General features: G+C 39.1%; 1 protein-coding gene and 1 pseudogene across 1 annotated transcript in view; one reads left to right on the top strand and one right to left on the bottom strand.

Annotated features, from left to right (window-relative positions):
* The window catches only part of Gca (grancalcin), a 29,284-nt gene that overhangs the window by 4,401 nt on the left and 2,579 nt on the right, over window positions 1-22,304 (top strand). The window contains exons 2-5 of the mRNA XM_027420314.2: window positions 4,391-4,558; window positions 14,415-14,484; window positions 19,694-19,737; window positions 20,000-20,147. Coding sequence (XP_027276115.1) covers window positions 4,391-4,558; window positions 14,415-14,484; window positions 19,694-19,737; window positions 20,000-20,147 — 430 coding nt within the window. The remainder of the gene's footprint in view (window positions 1-4,390; window positions 4,559-14,414; window positions 14,485-19,693; window positions 19,738-19,999; window positions 20,148-22,304) is intronic.
* LOC103159432 lies at window positions 36-2,049 on the bottom strand (annotated as a pseudogene).

Genomic DNA, 22,304 nt, shown 5'->3' with positions numbered 1-22,304 from the left:
TGATTTTGAGCAGTGTGTGGAACCAGCAGTTTGTATCAGATCATGACCCAATATGGACCCCACACCTTTAATAACTGAATAATGAAGGAAGGACCTCCAGTAGCAATTTGAGGTGGAAGATGACTAAGTGAGAGTACTCAATATTCATGATTGAGAGCTTGCAGCAGAGAGCTGGCTCAAAGGGAAGCCCATTAGGTTGGGGTTGCTATTCAAATAGTTTTAGCTTCTCCAGGGAACCAGTTTTTTCAGGAAAATAAGTAAGTAGGTCCTCTCCAAGGACAAGATGTGTGAGACTGGTAAGGTGACCAGTACCACTGGGGAGAGTGGTCCCCTGGTTTTTTGTCAAAAACAGTTTCTTTTTTTACTTTTTGGGTTTTTCCAGGCAGGGTTTCTCTGTGGCTTTGGAGGGTGTCCTGGAACTAGCTCTAGTAGACCAGGATGGTCTCAAACTTACAGAGATCCACCTGCCTCTGCCTCCTGAGTGCTGGGATTAAACACGTGAGCCACCACTGCTCTTCGGAAAACAATTTCTATAAATCCCTAAGATAAATGGTTTCATTGGGCAAGGATTCCAATTTATTCTCCTCTAGGTCTAATTCTCTTAATTTGCTAATGTTTCCAAGATTGTGGGGAAGCATCTTTGGAAGATAATAGTAGAACCTCAAGAGAAATAAGTCCTGAAACATCCACTGGTACCTTGGTAAGCTCAGCTAGCTAATGCCTCAATTCAGTCCTAACATACTGGTCCAAGTTCCAAATCTAAAAGAAGTAATGTTAACTGATCGTCCTTCATATTCATCTCAATTAATTTATACTTTAGCTCTGGAGAGAATTCCAAAGTGAGATCTTGTTGATTCTCCTGTGTTTCATGTTGAGGGAATAAATTGTGGAAAACTGAGATGGACCACATACTGGATATGATTCAGCTATTCAATTTTACAGGACTGGACAAAAGACTTTCAGGTGCAGTGTAGAATGTTACTGTTTTCTAATTTTTAAAAAAAGATTTTATTTATTTATTTATTTATTTGTTATACAGTCTTCTGCATGCATGCCAGCAGAGGGCACCAGATCTCATTCAGGGTGGTTGTTAGCCACCATGTGGTTGCTGGGAATTGAACTCAGGACCTCTGGAAGAACAATCAGTGCTCTTAACCGCTGAGCCATCTCTCCAGCCCTGTTTTCTAATTTTTAAGTTCTCAAATTTATGGCAGTTTGCTAATGATCTGGGAATTCCTGACAATCTATTGTATATCAGGGCAAGATGATTTAAATGGGTCGGATTTTCTGTTGTATGTGGGAGGTCTACTTGTTCATTGTGCTGCAAGTCAAGTTATCTGGGTGCAGTTTCCAATCTCCTTTGGAAAGTGTTCAAGTTGATTATGTGCTACATCCAGCACAAAAAGATTGTATCACTTGCCAATCTCAACAGTTACTTTAACATTTCATTCTCTTGAGTCCCAAGTTGCTGAGTTTAGGCAGGTTTTTTGATGCCTCTTTCCACAAAAGTAGAGAGTGGTGAGAGAATCTGGCCTAGACACCACTGAAGGAATTCCCCATCAATTTATTATGCTGTAAATCAAGCATCCTCATGCATTCTTCAAGTTATCAAGAATCAGACAAACTGGTCAGTGAACTTCCATTGAGAGCCAGTGTAGATTTACTAAACATCCCCTGTCTGCTGGAAAAGTCTACAATTTGTTGCTTTATAAATTAAAGTTCTGTTAATCGAGTCAGCGTTTTGATTGATGGTAGCAGTATTTGTGTAGTCCATTCAGTGTCCTCCTGCCATTATCAAGCTGCTTACTGGCTGGATTTTTTTTTTTCCAGTCCCACGTGCTGGATTTGGTCATTTGATAGTACTGTTGACTGAAAAAGCCACATCTGATTGGGCAGCACTGGAACACTCCTTTCCATCTCCAGTGGCTTCCTTTGGTTTCTTTCCTAAAACCTCTAGAGGCTTTTGCTTCTTTTCTCTTTCCTGGGTGGATTGTACTTGGGGTCTTTCTCTGTAGAATCTTTCTCTTTGCCTCCTAAACTATCACACATGGTGACTTAAGCATAGACAAAGACTACATGAACTTGTTTTATTTGCCAGTGTTGGCAGGGCTGGAGAGATAGATGGTTTAGAGGTTAAGAGCAGTGGTTGCTCTTCCAGAGGACTAGGGTTTGATTCCCAGCATCCACTTGGCAGTTTACAACTGTTTGTAACCCACACCCACTTGGCAGTTTACCACTGTCTATAACTCCATTTCCTGAGGATCCAATGCCCTCTCCTGACCTCTTTAAGCCCTGCACATGTAGTACTTGTATACGTGCAGGCAAAAACACTCATACACATAAAATAAGTGAATTTTAAAAAGTGTTGGCATAAGGAACTAACCAGTTTGGAGTCACATGCACCTGTTACATGTTGGATCTAAAAGTGCTATGGTCAATTCTGATAACTCATTCCAGCTGGTGAATGGAGCTGGGCGAATCACTGCTTTATGACCTCCCACCCGAATGCATTTCCTACAGTCCCCAGTGCTTCCTTGGTGCCTTAGACTTTACCTGAGCCCAGAGGCACGTGAACAATCCACAGCAGGTTCCCAAGTCATGTTCCTGTTTCTCCCTCATTCTTGTAATTCCTTTCTCTTCCTGCCCTCTGGCAGTCTTTGCTGAGCTGCACAGGTGCAGGACAAGACAGTTTTTGTTTGAAATTGAATAAGGAACAGCCTTAATGCTTCTTCCCTCTCTGGACTCATAAAAATGCAAAGTAAGGAGCTTTTCTAAGGCATTCAAATCTATACCAAGTAAAAAGGGAGAAGCCATAGTCATAATTAGAGACACATACGTGGATGGCTTCAGTTGTCAGACTGTGTTAGAGTACCTGGCCTGTTTGGGAGTCCTTGAAGTTTTAGGTCCTCAAAGGCAATAGGACAAACTGCTTTCTTATCTTCAGACTGGTAAAAATCAGCATAAAAGATAGAAAGTACTTAGGATGGCGCTCAGGCAGTACAAAGGCCCTCAGTGCTCGGTATCTGTTCATCAGTAGCATTGTAGATTTTCATGCTGCTTTGGAAGGCGACTTGGATTGGGATTTTTTTTTTTTTTTCTGGTAACTCTACTTTTTGGAAAAACTACATCTCTTACAGCTGAAGGTGCTTCACCTCTGTGATTTCCCATGCTTAGGTCATAGTTTGACTGTATTTACCCGATTTTAAACTAAGCACATGTCTAGAAACATACTTCTGAGTTTACTGTAGGTGAAACCCTAGGCTTTACTTTCTGTTTATATGTGCTTTTAGTTTTCCTTAAAGTCATACACATTCTTCTTTTAATGTTTTGGTCACCACCCCTTTGGAGGTCAAACCACCCTTTCAGAGGGATCAATTAAGACAATCAGGAAACAGATAAAACACAGACATTTACATTATGATTCATAACAGTAGCAAGATTATGGTTATGGGGTAGCAATGAAAATAATTTTGGGGTCACCACAACATGAGGATGTGCATTAATGGTGCAGCATTAGGAAGGTTCAGAACCACTGTTTTGTTTGTTTGGTTTCTGTTTTTTTGAGATGGTTTCTCTGTGTAGCACTAGCTGTTTTGGAACTTGCTCTGTAGACCAGGCTGGCCTGGAACTCACAGAGATCTGCTTGCCTCTCTGCCTCTGCCTCTGCCTCTGCCTCTGCCTCTGCTCTGCCTCTGCCTCTGCCTCTGCCTCTGCCTCTGCCTCTGCCTCTGCCTCTGCCTCTGCTCTGCCTCTGCTCTGCCTCTGCCTCTGCCTCCTCTGCCTCTGCCTCTGCCTCTGCCTCTGCTCTGCCTCTGCCTCTGCCTCTGCCTCTGCCTCTGCCTCTGCCTCTGCCTCTGCCTCTGCCTCTGCCTCTGCCTCTGCCTCTGCCTCTGCCTGTCAAGTGCTAGGATTGAAATCTCATACCACAGATCACTGCCGGGCTCAGAAGCACAGTTTTAAAGGTTCTTAGAGACTAGAGGCTGGAGAGAAGGCTCAGTGTGTTTAAGAGCACATAGTACTCATATAAAGGACCAAGCTCTGTTCCCAGTACCCACATCAGGCAACTTGTCACTCCCACTCCAGGAGCTCAAAAATCTTCTGGCTTCTGTGGGTACCTACTGACATGCACAACCCTTTCCCTTACATACATTGCCATAGTTAGAGGATTGAAACTTGTCTTTTATACTTCTTTTACAGTTGAGTAACATGTTGATGAACTGTGTTTTAATACAGACCTTCTAGCATCTTGTAGTTAAGGCTTCAGTGACAGATATGTTTGGAAGATTTTGTCATTGGATTTTTAGTCTTTAGGTGATTAAAATAATTCATTTTCACTTAAGTATTGTAGCTCAACTTTTTTTATTACCAAGCTTGTCTTTTCCATCAACAGTTTGGAAACTTCAGCGGTCATATTCCAGGAATGCAGATGCAAATGGGCCAGCCGATGCCAGGTCCCAGTATGTTCTCTGGCAGTTATCCTGGGTACCTGGCCTACTCTGACAGCTACTCTCCTGCTGACGACTCTATGTGGACTTACTTCACAGCTGTTGCTGGACAGGTGAGTTGATAAATCTTTTACCAAATACTGATCAATAAATGATCACTATTTCAAAGATGTGCCAACGGCTCCTCGTTAATGTATCATTTAAAAATGTCTATAATGCTTATGTGTTAAACTCATGTAGAATAATACTGTTCTTGAGATTGATGAAGCTAGTCATAATTGCTTCATTTTAAAATTTCTGTTGTTTGCTTTTGTTAATTTCAGTGTGCATGTATGTCATATAACCCCTATAGTCTTCCCCATTAACTTTCCATCTTCCTTGCATGTATATCCTTCATTGTTGTCGTTGTGAGATGCACTGAGTTAGTTGGTATCATCAGTTTCACTATCAGATGTCTCTAAGCATGATGACTAGTATACTGCTCATTTGACAGAAAGGGGCAATGTTCCCAGTGACTGGGTGGGGGAGTCTGAATCTCTCTCACCATGTGCTTACTGTGAAGACTGGGTGTGACTTGTCCCATTGAAGCTCATGCTAAAGTGTAATTGCAAATATGATCGTATTGAGCAACAGCAGAGTCCTTAAGAGTGAATTAGATCCTAAGGGTCCCATCCTCATGGTGGTATGAATGTGATTCCACTAGATGGCTTGAAAACAAGTTACTCAGCTCCTTCTTTCTTCTTGGACCTATGCTTTGGTTCTTCAGACACTATATTCCTTTTACACTCATTTCCTCCACACAGAAAAGCATGTGGCCCTCTCCAGAAACTGCTAGTAGCCTCCTGGCTTTCAAGAATGTGAGCCATAATCAACTTGTTTTCTTTCTAAATGTGACAGTTTGTGGTGTTTTGTTATAGCCACAGACAATAGAATATATGACATTTCTCTAAATTCTTTAGCAAAGATTTTATCTTACTAGTTGTTAATAATTGCATCCCAATTTAAATTTTTATTTTTTTAAATTTTTTCCAAATTAAATATTTTTAATACTTACTAGTTGCCTTCTTTTGAATTATGTTTTCATAAAGATTTATTTTGTTTTTGTGTGTGTGTGTGTGTGTGTGTGTGTGTGTGTGTGTGTGTGTGTGTGTGTATGAATTAGGGTCCCTAGGGAGTCTAGAGGCTTCTTATCATCTGGAATCAAGAGTGACAGGCAGGTAGGTGTGAGCCCCTTGACTGGGTTCTGAAAATGAAACATTGGTCCTCTGGAAAAGCAGCAAGAGCTCATCACCACCAAGTCACATTTCTACAAAAAATTAAATAAATTGAATATATATATATATTCAATTTATTTATTATTTATTATTTATTTATTATTTAATTTTTTTTTTCGAGACAGGGTTTCTCTGTATTGCTTTAGAGGTTGTTCTGCAACTTGCTCTGTAGACCAGGCTGGCTTCGAACTCACAGAGATCCGCCTGCCTCTGTCTCCCAAGTGCTGGGATTAAAGGCATGAGCCACCAATGCCCGGCATCTGAATTATATATTTGTATTTTAAAATAAATTCCCTCATTGTGTTTCACACTGGGACACACCCTACTCTTAAATGACTCTGTAATAAAAAACTAAGTCAATTTCTGAATGAAAAGGGAGAATACTCACATTTTGATTGAATACAAGGAAGTTTTAGTGCTGTAAGTTAATCATGGGAACAATATTTTCAACTTTGGCATTAATTCCATTAAATGTAAATACATGTATCTCAGTTAAAACAGAAGTATGTCAAATGATGTGACAGGAAACCATTTCCACTATCATACATTTATTGGAATTGAGAAATTGTGTGTATTCTCACAGATGAACTTATATCATTTTTAGTAATATATGGTTTAAGTTGATGGCATGTTTTCTACAAAGGCTATCAAAATAGTCATGTTGAGACTTTTCTAGTTTTTTTTTTTTTACTTTTCTATTTTTTAATACAAAAAATTAAAAGCAAGTGCTATGCTGTTAGCATGTTAGTCTCTAATACATTTGAGTAAATATTGCAAGCCAGTTTTATTATGACAACAGAGCAGTTTCTGGCCTGCCATTTCAGGTCTATGACTTCAGTATAAGCTGTTATGATGGTATGTGATCACAGTCGTTGGGAAGCTTTGCTTTTACTCTCACTAATACATTAATTTTTATCATAATTTATTATTTTTAAGTACTTTTAGACACACTCTCCTGTGAAATTAGAAACATACACATCTGATGTGGTTGGAATGTGAACACCCTAATAGGCTCATGCATCTGTACATTTGGTCCCCAGCTTACAGTGCTGCTTGGAAGATTGTGGACATGGGATGTAGCTATGGGGCCATGGAAGTGGGTACAGACCAGGCCTACTCCCCAAAGCTTTCCGCTTCCTGGCTTGCTTAGATGTAACAAGCCATGTTATATCCTCCTCTGCCATGGATGCAGTCAAGTCACAGTGTCTTCCTGACCATGACGGACACTGTCCGTTGGGAATCAAAGTGAAACCTCTTGTTTTTCTTAGGTAGTATTGTGACACAGAAATGAAGTAATCTATACATTATCATGATTACTTGTATTGGTTTTGAATGCATATGGTATGAAAGAAATGTTGAATAAATACTTAGAATTGTGATTTTATGCATATGTGTAACATAGACGTATATATATATATGCATAAAATCACAATTGTATTTTATATATGGATACATATATACATATATATAATCACCTTTATGTTGTATATATGTGTCTGTGTCTCCATCTATGTTTCCAGGCTCGTAAATTTATGCCCTAGACAAACATTGAAGTTGGAATTTCTCTCCTGTCAGGCAGATCATGGAAACTCAGAAACGCAGTCTTGCCCTCCCTTCAGAGTAGCATAAGGAAATTCCCTACCTTATTTTGTCACAAGAGCCCCAGTCCAGAACAGTTCTGCCGCGTGCTGTGGATGCTGTGTGAGATGTGCATACAGTGAGTATGTGAGAACAAAGGAACATGTCTTTCTAAACTAAGAGGCAAAACATTAAAAGGTGCCTGTTTCTTTTCAAATATCACTTGAATCAAATTCCCAAACTTTTGTTTTGCCTTTTTTCTCCTTTTGGCACTTGTCAAAAATGAATCAAAAGTTTTCTGGTTAACTGTTCCATTGAGAGTAAGTATTTCAATATGAAACAATAATATATTTTGTATGTATAAGTGGATCTTAAAAAATATAGAGTCATAGTCATACCCTGCTTGACAACCGTATTGTGCTCTGGAATTTTAGGCAGCAGAAAGGCCAGATGTCCATGACTCCTTTGAGTGAATGCCGCAATGACTAAGGACCTTACCATAGGTTCCACCTTTTCTATTTCCATCTGCCTGGGGACCAAAGCTTTAGCAATTCACCTCTGGTAGACATTCACTCTAAACATAATACATACTAGGTAATAGAAAATTTTCAACTCCATTGTAATCTTGTGGGCCTCTGCCTTACATGTGGCCCATTCTTGACTGTGTTGCAAAGGATTACATAATTTCAATAGTAGGGCCCTTCTATTTTAAAAAAAAATTGAAATAAAAGAGCAAGAAATCTAAAACCTGATTCTCGGACTCAGGATATGATAAAGATGGTTGTGCTATCTAGTTTTATGTCAACTTGACACAAGCTAGAGTTATCTTGTAGGAGGATACTTCAAATGCCTCCATAAGATCCAGCTGGGGGACATTTTCTTATTAATGATTGATATGGGAAGGCCCAGCCTATAACTGGTGGTGCCGTTTTTGGGCTGGTGGTCCTGGGCTTTATCAAAAAGCAAGTTGAGTAAGCCGTGAAGAGCAAGTCAGTAAGCACCCCCTGCCCCCGCACCCCCGCCCCGCCCCGCCCCAGCTCCCCATTGCATCTTCATCAGCTCTACTTGCCCTGTTTGAGTTCTTGTCCTGACTTCCTTCAATGATGAGCAGTGAAATGGAAGTGTAAGCCAAAGAAACCATTTTTTTCCCCAAGTTGCTCTGGTGGGATTGTTTCATCACAGTAGTAATAATAGTAACCCTAATGAAGACAATGGTGAAAGTGGAATTTTATATCCCAATTCAATAGGAGAGAGGGAGAGAGTGAGAGAAAGAGAGGTGAGTATGTGAATCCATGGCTATATATATATATATATATATATATATATATATATATATATATATCAAGCACAACAAATTTATTTGGTGTTTGTTTATATGTTTAGCAATTATCGGGGTGAGAGATATACGACTTGTGTCTATAGACTATAATAGGATGGTGCATCAAGACTATAGGGTAGAATTTCAAATAGAATACTATGTCTAAATCTGGGACAGGCTATGAAATGGTGACTTGTAAATTGCAGTTGTTTCTGGGAGAGGGTTGATGATGGAAAGGATCAACAATATAAAAGAAAATCTTGTGTACTGGAAATTCATATGCTGGACTGATGACAAGGAGAAATTCTCTCTTGGTTTTAGCTTCAGTCTATAACCATCCTCCTCTCTATCATAGCAACAGAGGTGGTACTGAAGTAGGTAGCATTTCAGAGAACACCAACAGCATCTTCCATTCTGTACTTCACTTGAGTGCTCTTCAGGCCCCATTGCTTTTCTAAGAATAGAGGATTTGTATTGAATTTTTCATATGTGACCTGCGGTGGCCTTCTCAAGCCATATGGACAACTTCCTTTTAGTCTGTGGTAGAAGCTGGAAAATCGTGGCTTCGGAAACTATCCATTTGCTATAAGATAAAACATGGTCATGTGCATAGAATTTTTTTGGAATGCTTTTTCCAAATAAGGCATTGCTGGAGGACTAGTGAGGTGAAAGAGTACCTGTGACCTGAGTTCAAACCCTGGAACTCACATGGTGGGATGAGGGAGAGCACACTCCCTTCCAGAAGTTGTCCTCTGATATCCAGGTATGCTCCACACACCATTACAAAATAAAGAAAAATTAAAACATTGTAATCATTTTAAAGGCCTTGTTAGAAGACAGCCTTGCCCCCACCCCCCCTTTTTTTGCTCATTCTTCTTCCTATTTGGAAAGAGAACTTGGGGTTTGAAGATACAGCAGCCATCTGAGGCTTGGGAACAATACACTTGAGATAAAGGCCTGTGGATGGAGAACTGGAGAAATGCAGATATTGACGGTAGAGTTAAGGTGCCACATAAACTTGTGCCCAGCCTAGGATTTCCTTTATGAAACAGTGAACCCTTATTGACCTTTCCATTTAAAAATTTTAATTTACTTAGACAAGGTCTCACTATGTATCCCCAGCTGCCTTGAACTCAGAGAGCTACACTGGCCTCTAGCCTAAATCATTTTTATAACACTGTTCTGCACAGCAGCGTGTCATCAACATAAGACCTGGAAAATGCTTTACTTTCATTTAGCTTTGACTCTTTGAATCTAGCAAGGGCCTTACATATACTGAACATTTGAATTTGTAGTGGCTACATTTCAAGTTCTCATTGGCAACTCTAGCCAGAAACTGCTGTCATGGCAGCTGAACTGGAGAGGGTGCTATTCACTCAGGGGCCTGCATAGCTGACCCTTCCCACCCAATTTTCTCTCATCAGCGAGGCTTTCCTTTGATATTCATCTGAAATGGCATCACTCTGGACCCTCACAAAGTACCCATGCCTCTCATTTCTATAACACCTATGTCGTGTTTACCGCTAAACTTTATTGTTACTTGACATAGTCTTTGCTACAGTGTTTTGTCTTTTACCACTAAGTGCAAACGCTGTAAAGACAAGGAATTTGCTTTTATTTTATTTTATTTTAATTAGAAAGAAATTATTTTACAGGTCAATCCCAGGTCCCTTTCTCTTCCTTCCTCCCCTGCTCCCACAACTAACACCCTACCTGTCCCATACGCTTTCTGCTCCCAAGGGAGGGGGTCCTTCCATAGGGGGTCTTCAATGTCTGACTTATTCTTTGGAATAGGGCCTAGGCCAACTCCCTTGTGTCTAGGCTCAGGGAATATCCCTCCATGTGCAATGGACTCCCAAAGTCCACACCTATGCTAGGGATAAGTACTGATCCACTACAAGAGGTCACATAGATTTCCGAGGTCTCCTCACTGACACCCACATTCAGGGGGTCTGGATCAGTCCCATGCTGGTTTCCCAGCTATCAGTCTGGGGAGCAAAAGCTCCCACTTGTTCAGGTCAGCTCTTTCTGTGGGTTTCACCAGCCTGTTGTGGACCCCTTTGCTCATCAGTCCTCCTCTGCAACTGGATTCCAGTTCAGTTCAAAGTTTAGCTGTGGGTATCTGCTTCTACTTCCACCAGCTGCTGGATGAAGGCTCTAGGATGGCATATAAGTTAGTCATCAATCTCATTATCAGGAGAGGGCATTTAAGGTAGCCTCTCCTCTGTTGCTTAGATTGTTAGTTGGTGTCGTCTTTGTAGCTCTCCAGACAAGGCATTTTTTTGCACACTGTTTGCTACCTGATGTGTTGAAAGGGATTCATATGCAGTGGGCCCTCAGTATGTGGTAAATGAATGAGTGTATTTAAGACTCATGTTCATGGTTCTATAAATTTGCATAATAATTATTTTCATGATTGTCTCATGAAAGTAATTTTATCTAATAAAACGGATGTTTTTTTGAAAACTTTATTTTTTCTGGCTATCTTTTTGAACACACAATTTTTATGTGCAGTTTAAAATTTTGATTTTCAAATTTGTTTCAACTGAAGTTTGTCTTTCTTCCTCCCCCCTTTTCATGTCCTTTTTTCCTGCTCCCCTCATCACTGTTCTTTTTCTCATATTTTTTGTGATGTCATCACCTGGATAATGTCATGGGTCAACTCTCAGGTAGCTCAGAGATATGTCATGGGGATGCTGAAAATCCCATCCCAAAAGAGCTGTACGTAGGTCACAGCCTGGTCCTTCTCTACAGGAGTCTCACAGAGGATATCCTTCTCAGTGTATTTTCATGTGGGTTACTTTGGTTCCTTTCATGTGTATGGTACCCTATCCCTCTTCCTATATCCAAGCCATATGACAGCTGTGTCACAATGACATGAAACCATGTTTGCTTCTACATAATGTACTAAAGTCTGATTTAGAATTGGAATTATACATGTATGTGCATGTATGTAAATCTACTTCATAATATTTTGAAAACGTAACTAATATACAGTGAGCCATCATAGACCTCAAGTGTATTTAATAAGAGAACTAAATACACTCTTTCTCTCATTATCACCCTTCTTAGTTGCCCTAGAAGGTGCCCTAGTGTAAATTCCCGGTGTAACCTTTAGTTGTTGCTGTATTGTTAAGTCACTTGGTGTCAGGCTGGGGTAGGACATGAGAGATTTTATTCTTGGATGCACAACTTAAATGTATTTTTAAAAACCAGTAATAAAAACAAATGGATCTTTAATGTGATTTTCTTTAAGGAACAGAAGAACAGTGTGATGAGCAAAAGCTCATTTTTCTCAGCTTTTATGACAGGGTCTGACCTTGTAGTTGCACACAGGTCTCTATTGCCTCACTTTCATATTGACTCTGCTTAAATGTCCAAAGCCTACTCAACCTGTCTGATGACTTCACTTTTGTAAAACAGTAAATTGTAGACTGATTAATTTGTCATGTTTAATTTGCTTGTTTTTAGGAGATAAGTGGGTGGAATAACATAACTTGAAAGAAAAGATGATGATGTAAATAAATGACTTTTCTTCTATCTCTGCAAAAGCTTTATAAGCTGAAGAATTTGCAAATGGTCATCATGGTACAGTAGAGTGCTTGCAGTCCCAGCTGCCCAGGAGGCTGACCTAGGAGGACCACTGTGCCCAGGAATTTGAGTCAAGCCTGGACAACATAGTGAGATACCCATCTCAAAGCAAAATAAACATTAAAACAAGTAAAATGTGGAAAGTGTTCAGGAAGCTAGCAGATAGGTTTCTGCATTGTGTAGTCTTTAGTTTTTCAATGGGAGCTTTTCATAGGCAGGGTACATGTTTCTAATTAGAAAGCACAAACTCCTTTGAATACACATTGTATCTATGCAAAGAAGTGAGTGAAGAAAGCGGGGACCATAGTGCATAAAATAGAAAGTACAGTTGTGATGTGTGGTGCACCAAGTTCAGGCTTATTAATCAGACATGTTTTGTAATGTTCATTCCCTCAGAACAGACAAGATCCTAGAATACTTTTTTGTTCTTTAAGTGAATTTCACAAAACTTTTTTCTAGTTTTTTTTGTTTTTCAACTAATTTTGCTGCTCAAGTAGCTCCATACCCTACAAAGTTTGTCTTCTAAGTTTAGAAACATAGGAAAAAAGTAATAGTAACCCTACTGTGTGGGGATAGGTGGGCTTGTGTGTAAAAGTTGCAAAAGAAAGTAGTACTGGGACAGAAAACACCAGACTGCATAGGACTTATTTCTTATGATTTTAGTTACATTGGTGGAAATTTTCCTTGTAATCACATGTTTTTTTCTTGGATGTTTTAATTTTATGTTGTCTGCTCATTGAATTCTGTGTAGCATTGTGCTGCCTGAATATTGCACTGATTTGTAAATGGGGAGAAACCAACAAGGCTTAGAAATTCTTATTAATTTCAGTCTCAACTATAATAGCATCTTCCCACTTAAGAGTTAAGGAGAAAAACAATTATAATTGTTTTCATTGGTGTGTGAGAGGACAGTTTTTAAAAATCAAAACAAGAAAAAAAAAAAGCTATTTTCTAATCCTATACCGGCCAGTAGTTGACCACACCTGGTGTTTGGTTTGAACTTTCACAGTGGCCTGGCTGTAGAGCTGTCAGATTTGTTTACAGTTGCTTTTTTGTTGGGAGCATAGCACGAAGGTCTCCAGAGAAACCAGGAATGTTAACCCACAGGATTTTCTTTCCAATTGGAAAGATGAAAAACCTGTTCTTCTGTCCAGAAAGCTGAGATTTGGAAGTGATTAACAGCCTGTTGGTCTAGGCCATATCAAGTTCTTACAACCAAGACTGGAGGTGACTTATAACCTAAATGACTCATAGCCAGAGGCTCCCCCAAGCTCCTACAACCAGAGCCAGAGGTGGTTCATAGCCCAAATGACCAAGACCAGGCCAGACCCTTAGGCCCTTAAGCAGGTAGCCTATCTCTAGAACCCATCTTTTTGAAAGAAATAACAGGTACCTGAGTTGAGTGTCCATGTAATTATGCTTTCTTGTGCAACAGACATTGTATTACACTAGGACACCCCCCCCCCCCAATTATACTGGGCTTCAATAGATTGGGAATAAACTACCTGTTATTAGACTTCTCAAAGTCTGATCCAGGTTGACGAAGTTTTTATCCATTCAGTTTGCTTCTCTTTATGACACCCCTCAGATTTCACTGCTTATTTATGCTTACAATACATCAAGCAACTATTCATAATTTATGTTTCTTGAAACATAATATTGGCTTGAAATGGTTTCTTCAGGATAGACAATTATTCGTAATGTTTACCTGAGTAGAATGTGAGGGAAAGGCCTTCTGATGTTCATGTTATCGGAGAAATATTGTTTCCTAACCCAGCCTCACTCTTAAAAACATGCTAATTTTTCTTAAATCATAGTTTTAAGGATAATTCGGCATTTGTAATTTGGCACACTCCCTCCTGTACAGTGATACAGATGTGAAAGGAGCAGTTAGATGCTCTCAGGAAGCATGACAAAGATGACTATGAATAAAGTGACAAGGCATTTTACATTGTTTTGACTGTGAGAAGACAAGGACATTGTCCTGCATCTCAGACCCAGGGAATAGGTTAACCAGGTTACACTGTCTGTGGTGAGCCTTTGCTGGCAATACTTATCTTGTGAAGTTAGTGGTTTATACCATTTTGAAAATCGTTGTTTCTTGGTGGCCCTAGAACAGCATGTAGTTAAGCTTTTAATGTCTTTTGGTACCATTGCACATTAAAGCCCATGGACATTCTTATTCTTTTACTTTTATCTCTTTTGCAGGATGGTGAGGTGGATGCAGAAGAACTTCAGAGATGCTTGACACAGTCTGGAATTAGTGGAACTTATGCACGTGAGACCATGTGTTGTTTTGTTTTCCCTTTCTTGTTGCATAGGGAATTAGACACTCATTCGAAGCATTTTAGTTCCACATCTAAAAATATTAAAAATATTATAAACTCTACGTTGGTGTGCCATGTTTGATAGTTCTGTACAAGGTGTCATGAAAAGAAATGCTCATTTACACTCCTGACTTCAACATTAACTGCTCAGGAGAAACATCTTTTAAGTGGTTGTAAATGGTTATTTCCAAAATTTGCTTCCAGATCTCAAAGTATCATAGTTTTACTTCTATACATTCACAGCTTTGTGATTATCAATTGTGGTCCTGCTATGAAAAATGAGTATTTTAACCTTCTCCCAACCTTAAAACCACTCTATCGCTCCATGTGAAAAATCTCCATCCTTTGCCCTGCTGATGGATTATAATGCTTTGGGGACCTTCATCAGCATTTGCCTATCTCTGCTGTCCACATATTGCTTACATCTGTCTCTTGCAACAGTGTATGATTTCTTTTCTTTTTCATGTAGCTTTTTGTTTTTCCCAAAATTCACAGTAGCGAGTGTATGGGAGGGGCCCAGTAAAACAACTGCTGAAATGGCTGCTCCATTACGGGAAGAATTTTATTGTGGATTAGAGAGAGAAAATATCCAGAGACATCTGGAAGAGTCCAAAGTAGAGAGGAAAAGAGAGACACAGGACTTGGCCCTGGGCTGTCTTCGAGAGAAGGGAGAAAGCAGGGAATAGAAAGAGCAGGAATAGTACAGAATGGGGGGAGGAGGTAAGGCAGGAGGGAAAAATTTGTCCTTATATAGAGAACAGATGGGTATCCGGGAGGAGGGAAGCCTGGTGAGGTGAGAAGGGCCAGAAGAGAGTGGGGCCCTAGAAAGGTATAATGGGTATTTGCGAATAGGCACTGTAGGTGCCTGGTTCCTGGAGGCTAGCATGCTCTGTGATAGGCAACCACAGGAATAGTGCATGGACATTCATATGTCCCTTCTACCAGAGGCAAAGGAAAGAATTCCTTTGGCAGATGGGAACCTGTTTCAAAAGTTCCTGAGGTATGCTGATTTTTATCTAATGGCCAGAAACCCTTCAATAGTCCAGCTTGAGCTAAGCCAAGACTGTCATTTCTGGACACACTCACTGCCTTTTGGAGTTTGGGAAATTGTTGTTTCATTTGGACCTGACCGCTCAGTATTGCATCCCTCTGGTTCTCCCAGGGCTTCCTTGTAAGCTCTGTGTTTTATGGGTGGGTCTCATTCTTTCACCACTATTCTGCTACTCTTTCCCCTCTGGAGCTGCATCTCTCGTTTTTATTCTATTTCGGTTGTCTAATACTTTTAAACTCAATCCGTTATTCCATCGAGGTATCTCATTAAGTAGCTTTTAATGAAAAGGTGCATGGATTACCATAAAGTTTTGAAATGTCAAGGGTTTGAAAATGCTTTCATTTTGTCTCAATCATTTGAATGGCTGGTTGTCAAGGTGCAGAGTTCTCTGCTACACCCAATTTCATAGAACTCTATTTTTTTCATAGAGCGGTAGGTAGCATCCACTTAGACAGAGGAAGGAAAGGGACTGCCAGCTTTAAATGCTCCTGCCATCAACATTCCTGCCATTGTTTTTATTGTTTTGTTTTTGCCATTTTCACACACATTTTCAGAAGGGTATCCAGTCTCAGATGCCATTAACCCAGTCTCTTTCTCACCTAGGAGAGATTGCTGTTCCTCTCTGGAAGCTGAGGGACCGCTGTGTCCCTCACAGGTCCCCACTGCTCTGACATTTCACAGTGCAGTGCTGCCTTGTGGTCTTGCATGGGGAACTGTGTGGGTGTGTTCAGTCTGGAATCTCTTGTACTTTTTTGTTCTGGGAAATTTTCTTCAGTTGTGTTTCCTGGGGCTGAGTCGTCTGTTCTCCTTTTTATGGAATGTCCTCAGCTTTCTTTTGTAAACCTTCTGTGTCTTTCATTTCTGGTGGTGTGTTTTGTAAGAGCCTCTGTGCTTTTTCACAAATGTTAGGTTTTCTATTATCTCTCTGAAACTATTACATAGCCTTTCCTTCCTCAACATTATATTTTTTTCATAGCTTATTTGGTTATCTTCCTTGTCATTTCTTGGGTGTCTGATGACACTTGGTTGCTCATGTCTCAAGAAAATACCGAGTATAAGCCCTGGTCTGGTTGACTGTGAGCTTCATTAGAAAGTAAAGCTGGGCAGTTTCACTGTGGGATTCTGTCATGGGAGATTTCTTTTGTTTCCTTTGGGTTGCCTTCTCTGTTGTGTTTCAGGGTTCCTTAAATCTGGAAATTTTTAGTTAACTGGCTTGTTTTTCAGTATAGATCATTCCATTGTGCCTAGTGCCCTATAGTCTAGAAACATCTCCAGAAAGTGAAACTCCTGCTGGGTGAGAGGGTAGGTGTGACAGCCATCCATCTAGAGGCAGAGAGGGATTGGGTCTTCACATGCTCTTAAAATAGCCCTTCACTCAGCTCTGTTTTTAGTTCCACCTTCACACACATGTTCAGAAGCTGCCAATTCTTAGACATTTGGCATCTTTCCCAAGATAACTAGGTTGTTTCTCAACATTTCTCTTTATGCATAAACATTAAATAGCCATATCCCTTGCCTTTATAACTTGCAATATTATATATACACATAAATTGACATATTCACTTTTTCTCTAAGTGTTTAAGCCTTCCCAAAACAACAACAACAAAAAAGCTGTCCATTCCAGTGGATTGTGAGGAGGACGTAAAACCTGTAAAATTCTGTCTCTCCACTCTATAAAAGCATTTAATCTTTAAATACCTAGTCCTATCCTGAGATTGAAAAATATGGTTATTTGTTGATTTAATTTTTAATTTTTGTTTTAATCTGGTTAGATTATTCCACTTCCTGAATGTGAACCGAGTTAAATTGGAAAAAAGATGGCATACTACAGATTTTTTTTTTCATATAACTTTCCCCAATTTCCAGTAGTTTATTGTGGAGAAACATTAGGCCTCAGTATTGGTGGTTCTATATACTACCTTTATGAAATTAGAAAACCACATTTCTTGGCTCAAATTTCTTTATTTATAAAATTGGAACTGTTACATATTTGACCCATTTGTGTTAAATCATGTGCTCCACTGCAATGGCTAGTCTTCATCACAAGCATGGCTGGACTTGGGGTCACCCAGGACACGCACCACAGGGTGAGTTTATCAGGGCAATTCTAGGAAGATGCACCCAGAGTGTGAACCGCACTACCTCATGGGCTCGATTGGAATGAAAAGAGGAAAAGGAGTACGCATTCATTTCTCTTTGTGTCTGACTGTAGACAAAATGTGACCAGCTGGGCTGGAGAGATGGCTCAGAAGAACCATTGATCTTCCACAGGTCCTGAGTTCAATTTCCAACCATATGGTGACTCACAACCATCTATAATGAGATCTGATGCCCTCTTCTGGTGTGCAAGTTACATGCAAGCAGAACATTTCTTTGGGTATTCTGTACAACAATGATACAGTAATACACCCACATTTATGTACCAGTACGCATTCACTGAGGGTGCGGAGTGTTTTTCTTAGTACACTGTAACCAACAACCCTAGCACTGGCACTATCCAGAACAGCTAAAGAAAACCAGCTGTTGTTCCTAGCAGAATATTTTATAATTTTTTAAAGATATTTTGAAACTTATCACATCTCATTGGTTTTAAGCAGTTATCAATGTTATCAAGCAGCATAACAGTGAATATAAATTATTTATTCACTCTTTAATATTAGGGAGCTAAAAGAATCTTGTATGCTTACCTGAATTTTGCTAACATACTCCTATTTTAGATAAATCAGCCCAACTAGTTGAATATAATTGTAATAAGGTTTAGAAAAATGAAACTTTTTTTCTCATGGATTCTTTGTAAATAAATATGGAAATATTAATGTTTCTAACAGCCTCATTATTTTTGATTTTTCTTTTATTTATGTTATAATTATGTAATTTCCGGCTTCACTTTTTTCCCTCTAAACCTTCACATGTACCCCTCTTTGCTCTCTCTTTCAAATCCATGGCCCTTGTTTCTCATTGTGTTACATACATGTATGTCTATACATTATATATTCTTTTTTTTTTTTGGTTTTTCAAGACAGGATTTCTCTGTGTAGCTTTGAAGCCTATCTTGGCACTCGCTCTGGAGACCAGGCTGGCCTCGAACTCACAGAGATCCTCCTGCCTCTGCCTCCGAGTGCTGGGATTAAAGGCGTGCGCCACCAACGCCCGGCCTATATTATATATTCTTAAATACATAAATACACCCTTCTCTGTCTGCATAATGTTGGCTTGTATGTGTGTTTTCAGGGCTGATCATTTGTACTGGATAATCAACTAGTGTGCTCTTCCCACGGGAAGACTATTTCTCCTGCTCTCTGCATTCCTCAGTTGCCTCTAGCGCTGCTCAGGGATGATTGCAGAAAGATGGGGGAAGAAGGTTGTAGGAGCCAGAGGAGCAGGGAGTTTGTTGTGAGTTTGTGTTTCCAAGAATTGTCAGACAATGCCGCCAAAACTCCTTTTGCTAAGGTGGCTTGTGTTGATCTTCCTTTCCCCTTTCTGAAGAGAAGACATTGCTTCAGTTCGGTGGCTCATCCTTTGATTCACCTATATGCCAATCTTTCACCTTGAGTCTTACAAACTGGAGTTCAATTTGAGGAAGTGTTCTATTTCTTTTCTGCTGTATCATCACAGGGATGTTCATTGGTCTAATGTGTGATGTTTAAGAATTTCCCGATTTGACCCTTTGCCTTTCTGATGTCCTTTTTCATTACTCTCTGGCATGTTTTATAAGTCCTGTACATTTTCTGACTTCTGGATATGTAGCAGATATCCAGGTAAACCTCCCTGTCTTTGTCTTTGGTGATTTGAAGACTGAAACTGGCTTTCTGCCTAGACTCCTGGCCAAGCCAAGTGCCTGTAATGTGTTCATCTCAGTAACTTTAGGATACTCTATAACTGCTTACCTGGTTACTGACTTCAGTACGTGTGAGTAGTTTGGAAACCGTCCTTTAAAAATACGTTTTATTTTTGTTATTCTAAACACTTAATATACAATAAATATTTATTGCTTATAGTGATTTTATAGTGTTTAGTAATCTTAAAATATTTTTGAAAGTAAAGAATATCCCAATGTTACATAGATAAAACGGAGAGTCTAATATTTCAATACTAAATATATTTTGCAGCCTTCAGTCTGGAAACCTGCAGAATTATGATCGCCATGTTGGATGTATCCTTGAATAAAAATAGAAAAAACCAATATATAGAATCATTGCTTTTGTAACATTAAACCAGTTGTTGATTTTAGAGGTAACTGTATTTTGTAAGATCCAGTTTAAATCTATATAGTTTCATTTTCATGCAGAAATCTATTCATATACTGGGTCCTGTTAACTACACAAAATATGTTCTTTTTAGTTAGTGATTTGAGGTATGGGATCAGATAAATTGTCTCAGCTGCCAAAATTTATTTTTGTTAATAAAACTACTAGAGAGACTATACAGGAAAAATGGGATTCAGTGAATTCAAGGAACTTTGGGCAGCTCTTACTGCCTGGAAGCAGAACTTCATGACAATTGATCAAGACCAAAGTGGCTCCGTAGAACATCATGAGCTGAGTCAAGCCATTGCTCTTATGGGTAAGACTATTAACATCTTTTAAAACCCATGTTTACTCACTGATCAAATTATGGATTTTTAATATTCATAAAAGATTTGTTTGTTTTATTTCATGAGCTTGAGTTTGTCTGCAAGTATGTATGTGTACCATGTGTGTGCCTGTTGCTCCAGGAACCTAGAAGAAGGTGTCAGATTCTCAGGAACTGGAGTTACAGAAGGTTGTGAGCCACAATGTGCATACTAGTCGCTGAAACTTGTTCCTCTTGCAAGATCAGAAAGTGTTCTTAACGACTGAGTGATCTTTTCTGCTTACAAATTATGCATCTTAGCTGCTTTAATTTGCTAAGTAATAAAGAACTGTTTTCAGTTAGTGTATCCCTTAATTAAGGCTCACAATTGTAGATAAATCCTGATCAAAGACACTAACACAATCATTATTATTGTTATTTCTTTACTTTGTTGTAGTGTTGAAGATTGAATCCCCAGTCTTGCATATTTGAGACCAGCATTATATAACTGAGCCTTATCTCCAGTCCATAGATTTGTCTGAGATTTCTTCCAAAGATAATCTTTCATTCTTTCTGAGTTCCCTGAGTATAACTATCATCCTAATGTTAGCATCCACCACTTGCATTCCATTCTTTTGTAACTTGGCGGACTATTTAATTATTCATGCAAGGCTTGTCTTAGTCAATCACATATGTCTATACTGGAGGCTAGATTTTCAATTTGTTTTGTTTTTTATCTTCTTATGAAGTATAGAACACACAAGATAGGTACAGAAAAACTTCAAAGTGGGAAGATTGCATTTCAGATTAGTTCAAAAGATATAACTATTTTCATTGTACTTCTTATAGGCTAAGGTTCTTGGTCCACTTGCACAAAGTGGTAATGTACAATGATGCTTAATTTCCTAACAGGTAATGAAGTGGTACTTTGTTCTCTCTCTCTCTCTCTCTCTCTCTCTCTCTCTCTCTCTCTCTCTCTCTCTCTCTCTTAGACAGATTCTCCTGCTTACTCCATAACCCAGGCTGATCTGGAACTCCCTGTGTAGCCCAGGCTTGCCTCAAATTCACTGAGATCCTTCTGCCTTGATCTCCTGAGTTGTAGGTGTCAGCCATACTTTCCGTAGTTTTTTGCCTTAAATAGTTTTCTTATTCTCTTATCTTGTAATTTTATGCACAGTTATTTATAAACAAAAAGTATATACATGAAAATTATCTGTTTGAAAATTAAAATGTGAGCTCAAGCTGCATGGGCTTAAATTATATGTCAAAGAGCTTAAACTAGAGATTTTTTTCAGGTTAGTTAAATAGACATTTTATTTTTGTATCTAGGGAAAATCCAGTCCATATAAACATGTTTGACTGTAGATCCATAGTAATAATTGGTTGAACTTGACCTTCAAGTATAATTTTTAAAAATTAGTACATTTTATTTTATTTTTTTTCAAAAAGTAAGCAGGTTCATCAAGCATCTGAGTGTAAGGAAAGATTATCCTGGGGCCTGCAAGACGGCTTAGTGGGTAAAAATACCTAGTGCCAAGCTGGAAGGAGAGAACTGACTCCTGCCAAGTTGTCATCTGACCTACAAACAATTGCTGTGTCACGTGTGCCCACTCAAACTCTAATCAAAGGTTATATTATTTTTGAACCATTCTAACATCTTAACACCTTCAATTTTTTTTTTTTTTTTTTTTTTTTTTGAGACAGGGTTTCTCTGTGTAGCTTTGGAGCCTATCCTGGCACTCGCGCTGGAGACCAGGTTGGCCTCGAACTCACAGAGATCCACCTTCCTCTGCCTTCCGAGTGCTGGGATTAAAGGCATGCGCCAACAACGCCCGGCTCAAATATTTTTAAAGTCATTCAAGTTATGGGAAATTTTCAAGAATTGTATTCACGCCACATCCATATCATAACTCACTAGAAGGACACTTGAATGCTCTTTCACATAGTTGTGCTTGTGTGTCTTGCTTGGTATGGCTTTACTTTAGGCATGTTTATAATATATCTAATTTATGTTACATATATATATATTATTGCATATATGTATTATATATATGAAATCATATGTATATCCTACATATATGATTTATTTTGTTTTGTAATGTTGGGGCTCAAACTAGGCAAGCCTTGGTCTTAATCCCTAACCCTATGGGTTATATTTTATTATGACTA

Source organism: Cricetulus griseus, chromosome 6 (assembly GCF_003668045.3).
Source record: "Cricetulus griseus strain 17A/GY chromosome 6, alternate assembly CriGri-PICRH-1.0, whole genome shotgun sequence".
NCBI classification, from domain to species: Eukaryota; Metazoa; Chordata; class Mammalia; order Rodentia; family Cricetidae; genus Cricetulus; species Cricetulus griseus.
Note: the sequence above shows the minus strand (reverse complement) of the source record. Positions and strands in the feature narration are given on the sequence as shown.